General features: G+C 37.1%; 3 protein-coding genes across 4 annotated transcripts; 2 read left to right on the forward strand and 1 right to left on the reverse strand.

Annotated features, from left to right (window-relative positions):
• The first annotated feature begins 3,081 nt into the window (after positions 1 to 3,081).
• LOC130505281 (deoxyribodipyrimidine photo-lyase) lies at positions 3,082 to 5,849 on the forward strand. 2 transcript variants are annotated; one of them, XM_056999874.1, is made up of 9 exons: positions 3,082 to 3,619; positions 3,975 to 4,324; positions 4,389 to 4,629; positions 4,738 to 4,895; positions 4,986 to 5,022; positions 5,098 to 5,156; positions 5,230 to 5,311; positions 5,400 to 5,461; positions 5,570 to 5,849. In XM_056999874.1, exons 1-9 carry the CDS (start codon positions 3,305 to 3,307, stop codon positions 5,610 to 5,612), a joined length of 1,347 nt encoding a protein of 448 aa, XP_056855854.1. In that variant the 5' UTR covers positions 3,082 to 3,304; the 3' UTR covers positions 5,613 to 5,849. The 2 variants fall into 2 exon arrangements, with proteins under 2 accessions (XP_056855854.1, XP_056855853.1); XM_056999873.1 differs by having other exon boundaries at positions 3,112 to 3,619; positions 5,390 to 5,461.
• Positions 5,850 to 8,335: 2,486 nt separating this feature from the next.
• Positions 8,336 to 10,255, reverse strand: LOC108819448 (IRK-interacting protein). The gene is made up of 3 exons (XM_018592488.2): positions 10,128 to 10,255; positions 8,834 to 9,979; positions 8,336 to 8,754 (listed from the first exon to the last, which is right to left on the reverse strand). Exons 1-3 carry the CDS (start codon positions 10,200 to 10,202, stop codon positions 8,431 to 8,433), a joined length of 1,545 nt encoding a protein of 514 aa, XP_018447990.1. The 5' UTR covers positions 10,203 to 10,255; the 3' UTR covers positions 8,336 to 8,430.
• Positions 10,256 to 14,324: 4,069 nt separating this feature from the next.
• LOC130505282 (uncharacterized) lies at positions 14,325 to 17,145 on the forward strand. Its single transcript, XM_056999875.1, has 4 exons — positions 14,325 to 16,116; positions 16,198 to 16,297; positions 16,395 to 16,778; positions 16,852 to 17,145. Exons 1-4 carry the CDS (start codon positions 14,390 to 14,392, stop codon positions 17,134 to 17,136), a joined length of 2,496 nt encoding a protein of 831 aa, XP_056855855.1. The 5' UTR covers positions 14,325 to 14,389; the 3' UTR covers positions 17,137 to 17,145.
• The last annotated feature ends 6 nt before the right edge of the window (positions 17,146 to 17,151 follow it).

Genomic DNA, 17,151 nt, shown 5'->3' on the forward strand with positions numbered 1-17,151 from the left:
ACTCCTCACCAAATCTCTCTCAGATTATATCGTGTACATGTATTTGTATGTCTTTTTCTATTGCGTTAAAGGATTTTTTGAAAAATGAGTAAAGAACACAAAGAAATACGATAAATGATTTGCACGAGGACTATATTTTTATCAAAAAATATCCATATACAAAACCTTTTTTTTTAGAACTAGCTTAATCAATATACAAACTAAAATGTTGTCTCTAGGAAACTAAAGTCTTTCACCTTCAACCAAAATATTTAAATTATACAGACAACACAATCGTTTTACATACATTTCAGCTTTTCGTAAACTACACTCTTAAATTTAAATTCTAAGTGCATATAAAATCATTTCAAGAAAAAATCTATAGAGTGCCTTTCTCTTTTATAGAGCACATTCGTCTAAGAATATGGTGTTAGCCTATTAGGTATATGTTTTTAGGCTTTTAGCGGATAATAAAAAGTATGCTTTGCGTACAAAAACCTAAACAATGGAATGATAAACCATTTCCGTTTATAAAAATGTAGTGAGCGATTTATATAGCATATGGAGTTATACGTATGTACATTGAGTATGTTACTTGGTTGGAGTTCATCCTGAAGAATGTAATGTAATGCTTAAACCTCTATTCAAAATATACTTCAGCAAATAAAAGGAAAAAAACACTATTTTATCTTTCAAAAAAAGAGAGGAAAAAACATGTGGGCTGTTGATTGCGCTATTGATCAGACTATACGTCGCAAGATCAGTGGCTCGGAGATCACTGAGTTCGAGTGCGGTGGCAGCTTGATTTTTCGGTGATCCACTCAATGCCTTTGATACTCCGGCCTAATTGGGACAAGTGCTACCGTAACGTGCAAGAGTACACGTTGTCGGAGCATCAGATAATGTCTACACCCGGTAAAAAAAATGAACTACGTCGTTGTACTGACAACATTCTGAATTATTTCCTCGTGTGTCTGGCAGTGCGGTCAAACTGTATCTTATTTGACCAAAATCTTGGCGGTATATCTCCCAGTTTATGACGCAATGGTTCCCCATGAGTGACTTCAACTGTAGTTTTTTATATATAGTTTTGTTTATTTATAATTACAGACTTACAGTATAACATTTACATACTCTGATTAAGATAGATATTCTTCAACAAAACTGAACGATAGCAACTCCGGCCAACGAGAGCAACAACACGTTTCAAAATTGTTATTATAATAACACTTGATGAAAAAAAACAGTTGATGATGGAAACATTATTTGGAGAGTAATACTTTACTATTTGTTTTGAAAAACTATATAGTTGTAGTATTAATTGTTATTTACGTTATTACCAGGCATGCATTTTGGTAGAAAGATATTCAGAAATTAAATCCCATCGCGAATTAAGCATTGGGCTCGACTATATTCTCCAAGCCAAATATTTAGATCCTGTGAGCAAGTAAATCCAAAAATTTCCGAGTTTACTTCTTTACAAGAACTCATCAATCAAATATAAATTCCTCTTTGGTTAGACGACATAACGTACGAATTGTAACAACCACATATCCAACGCTAAAACATCATTTTGATTTTCAATTATTAAAGCAAACAATCTTAAGAGAAAAATCAGTATATTGTCATTTATACTACAATACAAACAGTGATCGTATGCTAAACCACTATCCCGATGATTACTTTTATTTTGCACTATCTCGCGATAGATTTAAATCTGGTTCGAAAGCTGTCTCTAACCAGTAACCACTAATACGAATACAAGTTGAAAGAAAGAAATCGTGTGCGACCTTTGTTCTTTTATAAGTTCCAAAGATGAACCTACATGTAGTTAGATTATTCCCTCAGTTAGCCAATATGCTAATTTAATTATATCAAATATCAGAGTACCTAACTTCATTTTCTTGTAAGATCGTTGCTATCTTTTTGTTTTTATGTGATATTGTAACATCAACATGCATGCATATTGATATTGTTATTATGTATATTTAGATTACTGGTATAAGTTTCACTTTTTGGTACTAAATCGTTAATTGTCATTTGTCACTATAACCATGAGATCTGTATTTTCTATCATTACGATTCTGTTATGATTACATTTTTGAATTGGCTGGTTTAGGACACGTTATTAGCTAACCATAGTTGATTACATTCTGTCATAGTATAGGAGAAAATATATACGACAAAGTCAAACAATAACATATAATCTATTTTAATTTCTTAGTTATCAGATACTGTCCCCTATAAAATTAATAGATTAAAAACCAGGTATATATAACCGATTCTGTGCAGTGTGTGCACTGCTAAATGGCGGATTGGCGGTCATTAGGTCTGAATAGTCATTAACCTACCCAATGTGTTAGGTATTTTTAGCGTATATATTTGTCGGAAAGATCAGTGGTTATCAAAATATACTATACGGAAAGAGTAGTTATTAAAATATATTATTTGGAAAGAGTGGTTATTATTCCTCATGATACGAAATGAAAAATGTTATGTGCAAAAAACATAATGATAAAGAGAAGGTCTTCTCCAATCATGCATTCGAGAGATTTATATGAGTAACTCTAGATAAGCACGATTGAGCATGTGAAGAAATAATTTGCTCAGGGTTACTTTTATTTGAAAAAAATGATGAACCACGAATATATAGATAGGTGACATAGGTCAATACATTGTTTTCTGTAATCATTAATTATTTAATAAGACACAGATATAAGTTTTGACTAGGCAAATGACTTGCATGATTATCTCATTCGCAATTCAAAAACAAAATCAAACTATATGTTATACCAAAGCGATGGATTTGGATACTGAAAAATGCAAAGAAAATGTATACAGTATACATACACACAAAAATGTTATGTCATAGAATGTTAGAATCAACGATTTTGTGACGGGTTCGACTCCATGAAACGAATAATCGAAAGTTGCATCGGCACTTTCACTTTTTTTCTTCTTCGGCACTCTATATTCCAAAGTTGCTTCATTAAAAATTTAATGGGCTTAGTTCAAAGGCCCGTTTAGCAATCCATACGCCACATTATTGGTAATTCGGTATGGTGGACCAATTGAAGAAAGAACCTCGTGAGTCGTGACTCGTAGATCAAGTTATTCCAGCAAAGTCGACACGTGTTTAGATAACAGAACATCCACGTAGCTCAAATTCAAACCACAAACTTAAGCAGTTGTATTGCCTATTTGCCTTCCCTCCATTTTTCGAAGAGCCACCCCCCGCGCAAGTTATCCTCCTCCGCCTGCGACACCTTCCCCTAAACGGCGCACGTTAACCGAAATCCGGAAAAAAAAATCCTCAATCGTTCGTATGGCGTCGACAACGGCGGTTCAACCGGGTCGGATCCGGATCCTCAAGAAAAGCTCTTTGCGACTGCCGGACTCGGATCAAACGGCGGGTCCCGTAGTTTACTGGATGTTCAGAGATCAACGGCTGAGAGACAACTGGGCTCTGATCCACGCCGTCGATCTGGCGAACAGGACCAACGCTCCCGTAGCCGTCGTGTTCAATCTGTTCGATCAGTTTCTGGGCGCGAAGGCGAGGCAATTAGGGTTTATGTTAAAAGGTCTCCGCCAGCTCCACCGTCAAATCGAATCTCTTCAAATTCCCTTCTTTCTGTTACAGGTGAGTCCATAACTCAATTTCACACAAAACCCATCTCAAAAGGATCTTGCTTTAGCCTTAGGGTTCTTACATGCTCTTGTCTCAAGTTAGGTTTGATTTGTTATTTAAGGAAAAGATGAAATTTTTTTGATGTAATACTCCGTAGACTTTTCACATATATTAAATCTCATTTATATATGTATAATTTTTGTGATTATCCTTTTCCCATAATTTTAATCCAATAAATATAATTAATATTTTGAAGTTTGCAATTAGTAAACAGAGCACGTATTGAAAATGTAAAAAATAGATTTTTTTGAAACAAAAATTGTCTCTAGAATATGGAACTTTATGAAACTGTGGGAATATAATTCAGGGAGATGCTGAGGAGACGATACCTGAGTTTCTCAAAGAGTGTGGAGCTTTACATTTGGTGACTGACTTCTCGCCTTTACGGGAGATAAGAAGCTGTAAAGAGGAGGTTGTCAAGAGGACGAGTGTTTCGTTGACAGTACACGAAGTCGATGCACACAACGTGGTTCCGATGTGGGCTGCGTCGGGGAAGTTGGAGTACAGTGCTAGAACGATACGGGGTAAGATCAACAAACTGTTGCCTGAGTACCTCGTTGAGTTTCCTGAGCTTGAACCGCCGAAGAAGAAGTGGGTTGGGATGATGGTGGATAAGGTGGTGGTTGATTGGGATAGCCTCATCGATAAAGTTGTAAGGTTAGTCAGTTGCTGCTTAGTTGCTTCTTCTTTGGGATTCAAATTTTATGATGCGTGGACACAGGGAGGGTGCGGAAGTTCCTGAAGTTGAATGGTGTGTGCCTGGAGAAGATGCGGGGATGGAAGTACTGATGGGGAGCCGAGAGGGGTTTTTGACGAAAAGGTTGAGGAACTATTCAACAGACAGGAATAATCCTGTGAAGCCGAAAGCACTCTCTGGTCTATCTCCTTATCTACATTTTGGACAGATCTCAGCTCAACGGTGTGCATTGGAGGCACGTAAAGTCAGGAATACTTACCCTCAGGTTCGGTTCATAAGTCTTTTTTTTAATGTAGTTCTCTCTCTTTCTCTTTACCCCTTTTTTCACGTTCTGAGTTTGGTGTTTGGTTTGTTTTTTTTATTCCTTAAAAAGGCAGTTGATACGTTCTTGGAAGAGTTGATTGTGCGAAGAGAACTCTCTGACAATTTCTGCTACTATCAACCTCAGTATGATTCTTTGGAGGGAGCTTGGGAGTGGGCACGCAAATCATTGACGGATCATGCTTCAGATAAGAGAGAACACACTTACTCGTAATGTTGTTTCAGCCGTCTAGTCCCTACTTCTCTCTTGGAAAGAAAAAGTCTCCTTTATTTACGCTTTAAAGGGTATTGAAACTGTAGGTTGGAGCAGTTAGAGAAGGGACAGACAGCAGATCCTGTAAGTCATTATCATCACTTGAATTTCTAGCTTGAAGCTTTGTTTCTTAAGCTTTTGTTGTTGTTGGATTTGCAGCTATGGAATGCTTCACAGTTAGAGATGGTTTATCAGGGGAAAATGCACGGTTTCATGAGGCAAGTGAAATCATTTATCTCCGTTTTGGACCAATGATAAAAAAATGGCATTGTATCAACGTTTACTTTGCAGAATGTATTGGGCAAAGAAGATTCTAGAATGGACCAAAGGACCTGAAGAGGCTCTCTCAATATCCATCTTTCTAAATAACAAGGTTATCACCCTTTTCTAATTGTATCTTTCCCATGGATTGTCTTTTTTGCTTTCTTAGTTTTTTGGTATGTTGATGTAGTATGAAATAGATGGTCGTGACCCGAGTGGATATGTTGGGTGTATGTGGTCCATATGCGGCGTTCACGATCAGGTTCCTTTTGCTCTCTCTCCTACTTCTACTTTATTAGAAGTGATGGTAGAGTAGATTGGAGACTATATATGTGCGTGTGATTGAATATGGTGTTGATGGGGGTTTTAGGGATGGAAAGAGAGGCAGGTGTTTGGGAAGATACGGTACATGAACTACGCGGGTTGCAAACGGAAGTTCGATGTGGACAGTTACATCTCTTATGTCAAGAGTTTGGTGTCCGTAACAAAGAAGAAGAGGAAAGCTGAAGAACAGCTCACAAGAGACTCTATTGACCACCCCAAAGCTAATTAGTACTTACTACTTAAGTCTAAGCTTCTTTATGTTGTTGTTATACAATGTTGCTCTGTGTTTGGCATTTTTATTTTTATTCAAGTGACTGATTGCTGAATTGACCAGAAGAGAAGATAGTGAGATAACAAAAGAAAACGACTTGAAGCAATTAACACAATAACAATTAACAAAGACAATAGCCAAAGATCTAGAAGGCAGTTTTGCTTTACATCTTAAGACAATACAATAAGGGTAAACTTACAGTTATGCTCTGTAGACATAAACCGATGGTCGAATCTTTCATCGATGACAACAACATGAGCATCTCATTCACAAGTCCAGCTCGTCCGAAGATATCCAAAATCGAGTTGTACGTGATCACATCTGGTTTACATTTTCACTCTTTCATCTCCTCAAGTATAATAAGTACCTTATCTATATATGTCAAGGCTCAGCAAATGCAAATATGTTTCTGTTAATTACTTTTAACCTACACTGTTTCATCGCGGTTTCTAGTAATTGACCAATATGCCCCCATGGCCGTTGTTGCTTACTTTGCCGAGATTGTTAAATGTTAACTAACTTTTAAATGTCTGTGGATCTCCATGCCACTTTTGGCTTATTTATGTAACAATTAAAAGAGGAAATTTTGTTTTGTAGAAAGAATAAGAGAGATAGGAAAAAAAAAAGAAGGCCTTTTGGCTACTTAGCAAATTTGAATTCTTTGTGGTTATAGAGTACAATTTATGTACAACTTATACAACTGATTTAATTCAGTTCATGCTAAACTCTCTAACAATTTAAATGTATACTTACATCAAAGATTAATTCAGATCTCAAACCTAATATTTTCTTTAATTATGCTAGTTTTAATTTTGTCATTCATATTTATATATAGAATCTCGCCGGAATAATGTTGAATCATGAATCAAAAAAATTGGAGATGAAACTTAATTAACATCGACCAAGAGCATGTCCACCCACATTAACTCTTCACCGCGCTTAACATTTCTGACCTCCTATAATCGAAGGAGTCTAGCATCGACGACAGAACTAAATCTGCCGGATTCTAGGTCGGAAAAGAAAACTTTAGAGTTAGCCATATCAAAATCTATGAGGATGAATGTAAGAGATTCAAAAAGAAGATGAGTTGAAATGAAGAAATCGCGCACGTATTTATACTATAGCACCGCCTTTCAGATTGAAGAAGAGCATTGAAGACAATCAAGTAGATGTAAGTTGATAGCTACGATAGACTCAAGGCTGAGCATGTCGAACCTTGTTTTCAATAATGCACTCTATTTCCAAAAGATTTTTCAATAGAAAAGGAGAAGTTGGTAGATTACTGGTTATGCAAAAGATTCATAGATGAAAAGCAAAGTAAAAAGAAGGCCATAAACCATGTTTATGGAATAATTGGTACCCTTGTCGAGGCTTGTTTACTAACTGAAGAAGGAAAAGACAAATCAATGGTGAAAATGCATGATGTAGTTTGTGAGATGGCATTATGAATAGCATCTGATTTTGGAAATGATAAAGAGAGATATATCGTGATTGCTGGTGTTCGTTTAAGTGAATTACCAATAGTGGAGAACTAGAGATATGCAAGAAGAATTTCTTTGATAGAAAACAAGATTGAAAATATATCTGAAAGTTCCAACTTCCCTGAACTTACAACTCTGCTCTTCAAAAAAATGAGATTTTGAATATCTAAGGTGAAATCTTCAAGTTCATGCCCATGTTAGTCGTATTGAATCTATCAAATAATAAATTTCTTGATGAATTTCTAAAGGAAATATCAAAGTTGGTCTCCTTGCGATATCGAAAGATATGTTATAAATTTGATACATTTCGATTAAACATAAGATTAAGAAAATAAATCATTGAAATCAACTAAAAATAAAACGAAAGCGGATGCAGATGCAGATGCTGTAGGCCGAAGGTTGAAGACAGTGCATTTTTTCATTGTCAACTCATTAAACCTAAAAGTGAAAAATAGTGCAAGAAGCACATTTGTTCCTTTGAACCGTTTATTTGAGCATTATTATCTATGAATCTGATTATCTTGGTATTACAAACATAACTACTCCTTCCGTTTCATATTATTTATCGTTCTAAGTCTTTGCACACAGATTAAGAAAACATTTAATTTTACATATTTTCAAAATAAAAATACTATTACCAATACACATCAACCAATATAAAAATAGAATAGAATAGAAAATATTTTCAATAAATTTTGCATTGAAAACCGAAAACGACACTTATTTTGAAACAAAATTTTTGCTCTAAAACGACATATAATTTGAAACGGAAGGAGTATATATTATTAAAAAAAAATATTATTAAAAAAATATGGAAAAAGAATTAATATCTGATTAAATCTCTGAATTTTTCATTAGGCGCCTAATCCGAACATACGAGTAACATCAAGAGAGTTTCTTAAGAGGAACTACATGTAACCAACCAGCTCCAAGAATATGAAGCTAACAAGAAAACGCCAATGTTTTATTTCACTAGACTTTTTCTTGAATCACTTTGCTACAAACCAAAAATATTTACAAGTTTACTTTTTCATGCAATTCATTGTAACGTCATCACCAGTTTTAGAATATTTTCTTGCAAAAAATCATTCCAGATTATAATTACATGTTCACAAAACAAAACCAAAACAATTTATAACTCCTTGATCGATTTAATTAACCACCTAATGGGCTACAAATGCTAATCAAACTCTTGTCGGTTTTATTACATTCCTTGACTATACTGTCTTCTACTACTTCATTCTCGCCACTGCTGCAATGCTTGCAAACCACCTTGCACTTAACCACACTACCATACACATAAAATCCAGGTTGAACCATTGCTCGAACCAGATCCTTAAACCGATCCCCACCAGTTCCTTCCATGTAAACCGGATCAAACCGGTCGTCTTTCTCCACGCGAAAGATCTGCAAACCCGGGTTCACCGAATTAGCTAATAGATGAACCAACCAAACACTCTTCGACGCACCAAAAAAAGCCTGCAAACAAAAAAAACAAAAACACCGGTTCAATTGGTTTTCAATAAACCAAACGAATATAATATAAACCGGTTTTCACCTGTAAAAGGGGTTCAGGCCAGGCTCTGTTCCAGCAAAGCATCGAAACGACGTCGCTCATTTTCCGGTCACAGAACTGGCTGAACTCCTCGGAGAAATGCTTCGTCCCTCTGCTCAAGACCTCGTCCCACTTGAGCTCCGTCAAGACGTTGAACGAAGCGTAGCTGGACTCGCAGCGATCGATCGGGTTCAGAATTCGGGTCGACCCGTTCTTCTGAAACCCGGAAGCTTCGAAGTCCTCGAAGAAGGCTCTGCTCAGGATCGCTTCGAGGTAAAGGATCAGACTTTTTGAGTTGATCTTTACATCGAAAGGTTGGAGGAGGAGAGACAGCCGCTCGTAGACTTTCCCACCGACGGTTCTTAGCTGCGACGCGAGTGCTCTGCTTAACGCTCTGATCGAAGTTCGAGATTCCGACACTGAGACGAGGAACTGCTGGATGATCCTGTCGTTGAATCCATCTTTTTGAAACAGAGCACTCTGTTTCTTGTTGTTAAACAGAGCACTGTGTTTTTCATTGTTGTTAAACAGAGCACTCTGTTTTTCCTTGTTGCTACTACACTCGTCGAGGCCTGACTTGAGGTTGTGGCAGTAAATCTCGAGCTTGTTGAGTTTCTTCTCGAGCTCCGACATGGAGGACTTCAACCTTGAGGCTTCCGTAACGGCGTCTTCTTTCTTCTTCGTGGTTTGTATTAGTTTATGAGAGAGCTCCGCCACGGCTGACCGCCACTGCTCTTCTCTGGAAGCGTCGGCGGCGGCGGAGGAGGAGGAGGAGGAAGAGCGCGGTGGAAGAGATGATTCTGCGGAAGAGAGCTTGGGGGTTCTCCGTGTGAGGGATTGAAAGATCGATTTGATTATGAGGTTGGGGCTAGTGATGAAGGAAGGGTTGTTGTGGGTTTCGAGTGGCGCGACGGAGAATTTTTCGCGGTGAGAATGGTGGGGCCGACAGTTGTTGCAGGAGACGGAGCCTCCTCGGTCTTCGTTGTCTTCCTTGTGTTGTTTTTTGTTTTTGGGTTTTCCGGTGTGGTGGAGAGGCGTTGGAGTGTGCTTGTGGTGGCTTGGAGTGGCGGAAGAACCACCGTTGCTGCTTGGTGTTGCTCTGTTTTTGTATCTTTCTTCGTGGAGGTCCTCTTCTTCGCATTCCGGAATCTGCAAGAGTATAAAAAGATATAAAATTATACCAAAACAGAGAAAAATAATATTTAGATTTGAAGTGGTAAGTGGGTTTTCTTTTGTCAGAGAAAAGACAAAACAGAACTAGTTTGAGGTATGTGTTTCTTCGTCTGTTCTGACTTACAGGAGTGAAGTAAAGGGCTTGGTGAAGAGATAGAACATGGGATTTGGAAGGAGAAGATGAAGACGAAGGAGCCATTTCTTTTTCTCCCTTTGCTCTCTCTTTTGTTTGCTTTTAATATCCCACTTTTATATGTATACACACTATCTCATGATAGTATAAACTAATATCAAGTCAATTTGCTAAGAGGATAAAAAAAGAAGTGCTAGAATCATAGTAGAATGATGTTCTTGTTTCTTTTGGTTATGTGCAGGTAAGCTTGTTTGAATTTTTTAATTTGTTTCCATCTTTAGTTCAAGCTAAATCCAAGATCAAGACTATGTAAACATGTTGTATTCTCTTTCTTGTTCTAATATATCATTTATTTCTTTATATACACGTTTCAATTCAATATTAGAGTAACAAACAAAAATTATTCCCTGATATTCAACACTAGTTTCACACATCGATCATTCAAAATAGTTCAAGACTATAAAGCTTATATGTTTCATTGGCATTTGTTCTGTACTTCTGTTCATTCGTTTTAGTTTATACTACTTGTTAATCTTGTTTATTTAGTTCTGCATGTTATCATAAGAACTTATTCTAATGTTACTTTCATTTTTTTCTGCCAGGACTTTTTCAAGTTTCTAAGTCAAGGTTATATAGACTTACGTGTGTATTTTGTTTCTATATAAAATGTAATGATTACTGTTTCCTTAGATATATAAAGGGGATGTTTTAATTTCTCTCTTTTCATTTTCAGTGACGAGATTCTCGTCAGGTTGTGATCATATCTTCTGAAACAAACCAGAGAGTTTTGCTAAAAGCTACTTGGGCAAATAACAGAAGAACAAATACATTATTGTCTTTAAGGGGAAAAAAATTGTTGCATAAATAAATAAATAGCTGAAGAAATAATAACTAAACACAAGAGTTTAGTGTTAAACGCACAGCTCAAAATAAGATCTGTGATTCTGTATCATGATTTTGCTTACGAAACATTGATTTATTATTATTATTATTTATTTTCCTTCCTCATACGAGTAGGGGCAACCGGTGTATACCAACCGTAGATCCAAGTCGGAGAGGTTTCCTCATACGAGTAGGGACAAGCGGAATATACATTAATCCGTAGGTCCAAGCCGGAGGAGAAGGATTTTCTGGATTTGGAGCCGCGCAAGCGATGGGGATAGTCACTATAAAAAGTTAACCCTAAACAGTTTTAACCAAGTGTTCGTAGCTTGGTGGTAAAGGAGGTACAGATGTACTGTCCGCCACCCGGGTTCGAGCCTTATCCACAACAGATTTAACATCCTTTCCGTTGGGGCGGTGGACCCCCTTCGGGGGACCGTTGGGATTTATCATACAAGATAGAAATCTGTACAGACATACACGTACAGTAGAACCTCTATAAATTAATAATTTCTATAAATTAATAAATTTTGCCGGTCCCAAATTGGGCTAGTGTTAAATATAACAAAAATCGATAAAATAATAAGATAATAATATTTTTAAAACTTCTATGTAAATATATAGTCCCCTTAAAATCATAAATTAATAATTTATCTATATATAATTTTTATATAAGTACAAGCTAAATATTATATTGTTGGTTTTATATTCACAATGAAAATTCTTTGTTTTTCTTAACATTTCAATATATTTTAATAATATTTGGTAAAATTATACCGAAAACCACTTAACAATTCTATGTAACATAAAAATATACACAAAATAAGATAATAAAACAATATGAAAGTCAAATTTCTAAAATTTAAATAATGTACATACAGTAAAATAAAATATTTTCTTTTTTATATAAATAAAAATAGAAAAGAATCTAAATAAGGAAACTTTTGTAAATTAATATCTTTATAAATTAATAAAATTTCAAAGTTCCAACATTATTAATTTATAGAGGTTCTACTGTAGTTGCGTATTTACGGGTATAACGACAATCACCGTTAGGAAAAAGAGAGTGATACACATTTTTTTTCTTTTTCGATCTTTTCATTTTTTTTATATAAAGTGTACAAAATTTTGCTCTATTCAATAAATGCAGTTTGCGTTACATTTGGATTTATTGTTTGTATTCTAATTCTTCTTCCATTAAAATCAACACGTATATTTGCTCATAGTGTAAACTACAAAAAATAGATCAACTGAAATAGTCTGAATCCTATCTTATACCATAAAAATCCTTGGAAGATTGTTTTTTTTTATAAATATCTTTTTATAAATATCTTTTTGTAATTCAACTGAAATAGTCTGAATCCTATCTGTATTTATTGTTTATTGCTCTTAGTAATTAATATAGAGCAGGCCTGGGGGATTGTCACATTAAATTCTGAGTGAGATGAGCATCAAATGCAAATCCACCTACCTCATTAATGAGATTGCTTGATACACATTACCAAACTAAAACATCTTTTGTGGCCTATGACCTGTTAGATTGGTGTGCTTACTCACTGGTCTCCAGCTCCCAAGTCCCAACTTAAATTATCATTCTATATTCATGTGATTGTGGTTTTGAAATTAATAACTATGCATGAGAACTGAGATGACAAGGGAAAACTATGAGAGAGTAAAATCGTCCAAAACTAATAAATTTTGAAGGATTTATGGTTTTGGGGTCAGCTGACTTTTGCATGACATGTCCATATTCACCGGTTGGATCATGTGCACGTGACGCCATTTTAATTTATTTTTTAAGAAGTGAGATAAATATCACTGGTCTCATTTACAGGTCAGAGGGCTCAGGTTCCGGACTGTCCAACACCGCAGAGAACTTTGGATTACGACAAAAGGCAATCGTCATCTGTTTTTCTCCTATGTTGTATTTTCTCCAACGTACATTTTCAGTTATCAAACTTTTTCTTTTCTTCACTTTTGAATTTACTGAGTCTGAAATTGATACTTGAGCAAGACTAACACTACAAGAAAAACAGGGAAATTCTGACGACCACTCCGACGGAAAGCGAAGTCGTCGGACCATTCCGACCACATTCCGACGACATACCGACGAAACCCAAAAACACGGGTTCGTCGGTATTTCGTCGGAACAGTCCGACGAACTTCCGACGAAGGGCGGTCGTCGGTATATTCCGACGACAATTCCGACGAAAGCCCGACAAAAATTATAACCGTTACGGTCGTCGGAATTCCGTCGGAATATACCGACGCCGTTCCGACGGAAGCTCTCGACCGTTGGCGAGAAAGAATATGCCCGTTTATAGCCGTTAGCCATTTTAAAAAAACCGACGGAATTCCGACGGATTTTTTATAATTTGTCGGAATTACGTCGGAATGGCGTCGGATTGCCGTAAGCATTTTCCTATAAATGCAACCTCTCCTCATTCATCTCATTCACTCCTCATTCTCTCTTCATTCTCTCTTATCATAAGAAATTCGAAAAAATCATGTCTTCTGGAGATTATTTTCGTTCGTGGATGGATAGACCTCATTTGGATCCCAACACCAATTTGCTTACAGAAGAATACGTTCGAGGTATTGGAGAATTCATGAAGCTTGTTCAACAGCACCCGGATGCAAATACTGGTATGGTAAGATGTCCCTGCTCTACTTGTAATAACAATAGAATTATAAAAGAATGGGAAGTTTGGAAACATTTGTATAGAAAAGGGTTTGCACGGAATTATAAAGTTTGGTATCTTCATGGGGAAACTGGTTTTGAATATGGTAGTAGTAGCGAACCTCAGCCTGTTAGCGAACAACCTCAGTCTTATGGTTGGTTAGAAGAACCGAGAATGGATGTAGATTATGGTGTAGGTACTGAGCAGATGGTACATGATCATTATAGAGGGGAAGAACCAAATCTCGAATCGGGGAGATATTTTGACATGTTGGATGCAGGAAAACAACCTTTGTATAAAGGTTGTAGAGATGGTCATTCACCTTTATCATCTGCAAGTAGATTGATGGGTATTAAGACAGATTATAATTTGGCGGAAGAATGCGTAGATGCGATAGCTGATTATGTTAAAGGTGTTCTGCCAGAGGATAATCTTGCACCGGGTTCATACTACGAGGTTCAGAAACTTGTTGCGGGTCTTCGATTACCGTACGAAGTGATAGATGTATGTATCGACAACTGCATGATCTACTGGGGAGCGGATAAGGATCGGGATAAATGCAAATTTTGTTGGAAACCTCGTCATCAGGAAACGAGGGGAAGAGTTCCGGTACCATTCAAAAGAATGTGGTATTTGCCTTTGACGGAAAGATTGAAGAGGTTGTATCAGTGTGAGCGCACGGCGAAGGCAATGAGATGGCATGCAGAGCATTCTACAAATGGTGAGATTAGACATCCTTCAGATGCGAAGGCTTGGAAACATTTCCAATCAACATATCCAGAATTTGCTGAACAGAGAAGAAATGTTTATCTGGGATTATGCACTGATGGTTTCAGCCCATTTGGAAAGCATGGAAGACAATATTCTCTATGGCCGGTGATTGTGACACCATACAACTTGCCGCCAAATTTGTGCATGCGACGAGAGTTTTTGTTCCTCTCCATTCTCGTCCCCGGGCCAGCTCATCCTAAGAGATCACTAGATGTGTTTCTTCAACCACTAATATATGAGTTACAACAACTATGGGCGGTTGGTGCTGAGACATACGATGTTTCGTGCAGAGAAAACTTTCATATGCGGGCAGTACTTATGTGGACAATAAGTGACTTTCCAGCATATGGTATGTTATCCGGATGGACAACACATGGCAGGCTTTCATGTCCATATTGTCAAGATAGCACAGATGCTTTCCAACTAAAGCACGGAAGGAAAACATGTTGGTTTGATTGTCACAGAAGATTTCTACCACCTGATCATCCATACCGTAGGAGTAAGACTTTGTTTACGAAGAACAAGCAGGTGTTTGATGATCCACCTACGGAAGTTAGTGGGAAAGATTTGGCGACACAGTTTAGGGATTTTGGTGCACAAAGGACGCCAGACGTAGGTGGACATGAAAACATTCCAGTCGATGCTGTTGGAGAGCTACATAACTGGCATAAAAAGAGTATTTTCTGGGATCTGCCATATTGGGAGAGTCATCTATTGCGTCACAACTTAGATGTCATGCATATTGAGAAGAACTTTTTCGACAATCTGATGAACACAATCCTCAACATCCAAGGTAAAACGAAGGATAATCTGAAGTCAAGGTTGGATTTAGTCGATATCTGTGATCGTTCTGAACTTCACGTTGATGAGAACGGTACGGCACCTTTTCCCATTTATCGGCTGGATGGTGCTGGCAAAGAAGCGTTCTTTGATTGGATTACAGATAAAGTGAAATTTCCAGACGGTTATGCATCAAATTTGGGTAATTGCGTTGACAGAAGCGAAGGAAAGTTTACTGGCTTGAAGAGTCACGATTGTCATGTGATTATGCAGCGGCTCCTTCCGTTTGCTTTTTCCGCACTATTACCACGTAATGTTCATGAAGCAGTTGCAGGGATAAGTGTTTTCTTCCGTGATTTATGCACCAGAGTAGTGACTGAGGAGGGTATTAGTACTTTGAAGGAAAACGTACCCGTTAGTCTTTGCAACCTCGAGAAGATATTTCCTCCATCATTCTTTGATGTAATGGAACATCTTGCTATTCATCTCGCAAGAGAATTGGAGCTTGGTGGTCCTGTGCAATACCGATGGATGTATCTTTTTGAGCGTTATATGCATCATCTGAAGAAGAAGATCAAAAATTTAAGCAAGGTGGAAGGATCTATAATTGCACAGGTGATCAATGAAGAAACTTCAAACTTTGCTGAAAACTACTTTCCATCAGAAGTGCATACAAAAAACCGAAGACCTGCTCGGCATGATGACAGAGGAGAGAAAGCAACGTATCATGTTACTGTCCCAAGCATGTTCAGCGAAATAGGACGACTAAGTGGAAAACCCACGAAGCGGAGACTGACGGAGATTGAGCACGCTCATTTGCAAACATATTTGCTTACCAACTGTGAAGATGTTCTACAATATGAGAGGTAAAAATATATTTTTCATTTAAATTGTTATATTAATTTTCAATAAGTTTTATTTCATATGAATAATATCTTTTTATATAGTGTTTATATGGCAGAGTTGCGTATGACTTACAGACATGCCACAGAAGAAGAGCTTCAACAACTCAGACATAACGGATTTGCTGCATGGCTTCTTAATTATGTGAGTCATAACATATATGAAATAATTAACATTTTACTCATATATATTTAGTATAAAATAATAAACATTTCACTCATATATATATTTTATTTTATAGGTGACTGATGGTTTGGCCAGAGGTTTTGTGTTCGATGATTGGATATGCGAGTTTGTGCGGGGACCAAACTATGTGATCAAATCATATCCAAAATATTGTACACGAGGATATGCCTTTGCAAAAAAAGGTCATTCTAGGACAACTTATGATGGAGGTGTTTCCTCTTCTTCCGGTGACGATGTCTACTACGGCAACATACAAGAAATATTGGAAATTCAGTATCCTGGTATGGTTGGATTGCGGTGTGTAGTATTCTATTGTGATTGGTATGACACCACCCCAGATCGAGGAGTGAAGACTGATGCGTTTGGTGTTACTTCGATTCATTCGCGGAGGAAACTTCAATATTATGATCCTTTCATTCTTGCTTCGCAAGCTGATCAGGTATGTCAATTTAATATTCAAAAATATAATTAACGGTTTATATATTATTATTAATACCTTGAAAAATTGATAGGTGTGCTACATCAGTTACCCTCGGGTTACGTACCGAGACGATCCATGGATCACGGTGGCGCAAATCAACCCAAGAGGACGAGTAAACGGACCTTCTGATAATGATCCATTACAACCAAACTCTACCAGCAACGTGAGTGCAGTTGAAGATTTGGCAGAGGTTGAACTCGTTGAGAATTTTAACGAGTTTGGAATTGATGCTGTTGTACACTCGGAGCCAGAAGCTGAGATTGGCGAGTTTGACGAAGATTCTGAAGATTCTACAGATTCTGAAGATTCTGATTAGGACTTATGTTTTCTT

This window comes from Raphanus sativus, unplaced genomic scaffold (assembly GCF_000801105.2).
Source record: "Raphanus sativus cultivar WK10039 unplaced genomic scaffold, ASM80110v3 Scaffold2147, whole genome shotgun sequence".
In the NCBI taxonomy this organism is placed as follows: Eukaryota; Viridiplantae; Streptophyta; class Magnoliopsida; order Brassicales; family Brassicaceae; genus Raphanus; species Raphanus sativus.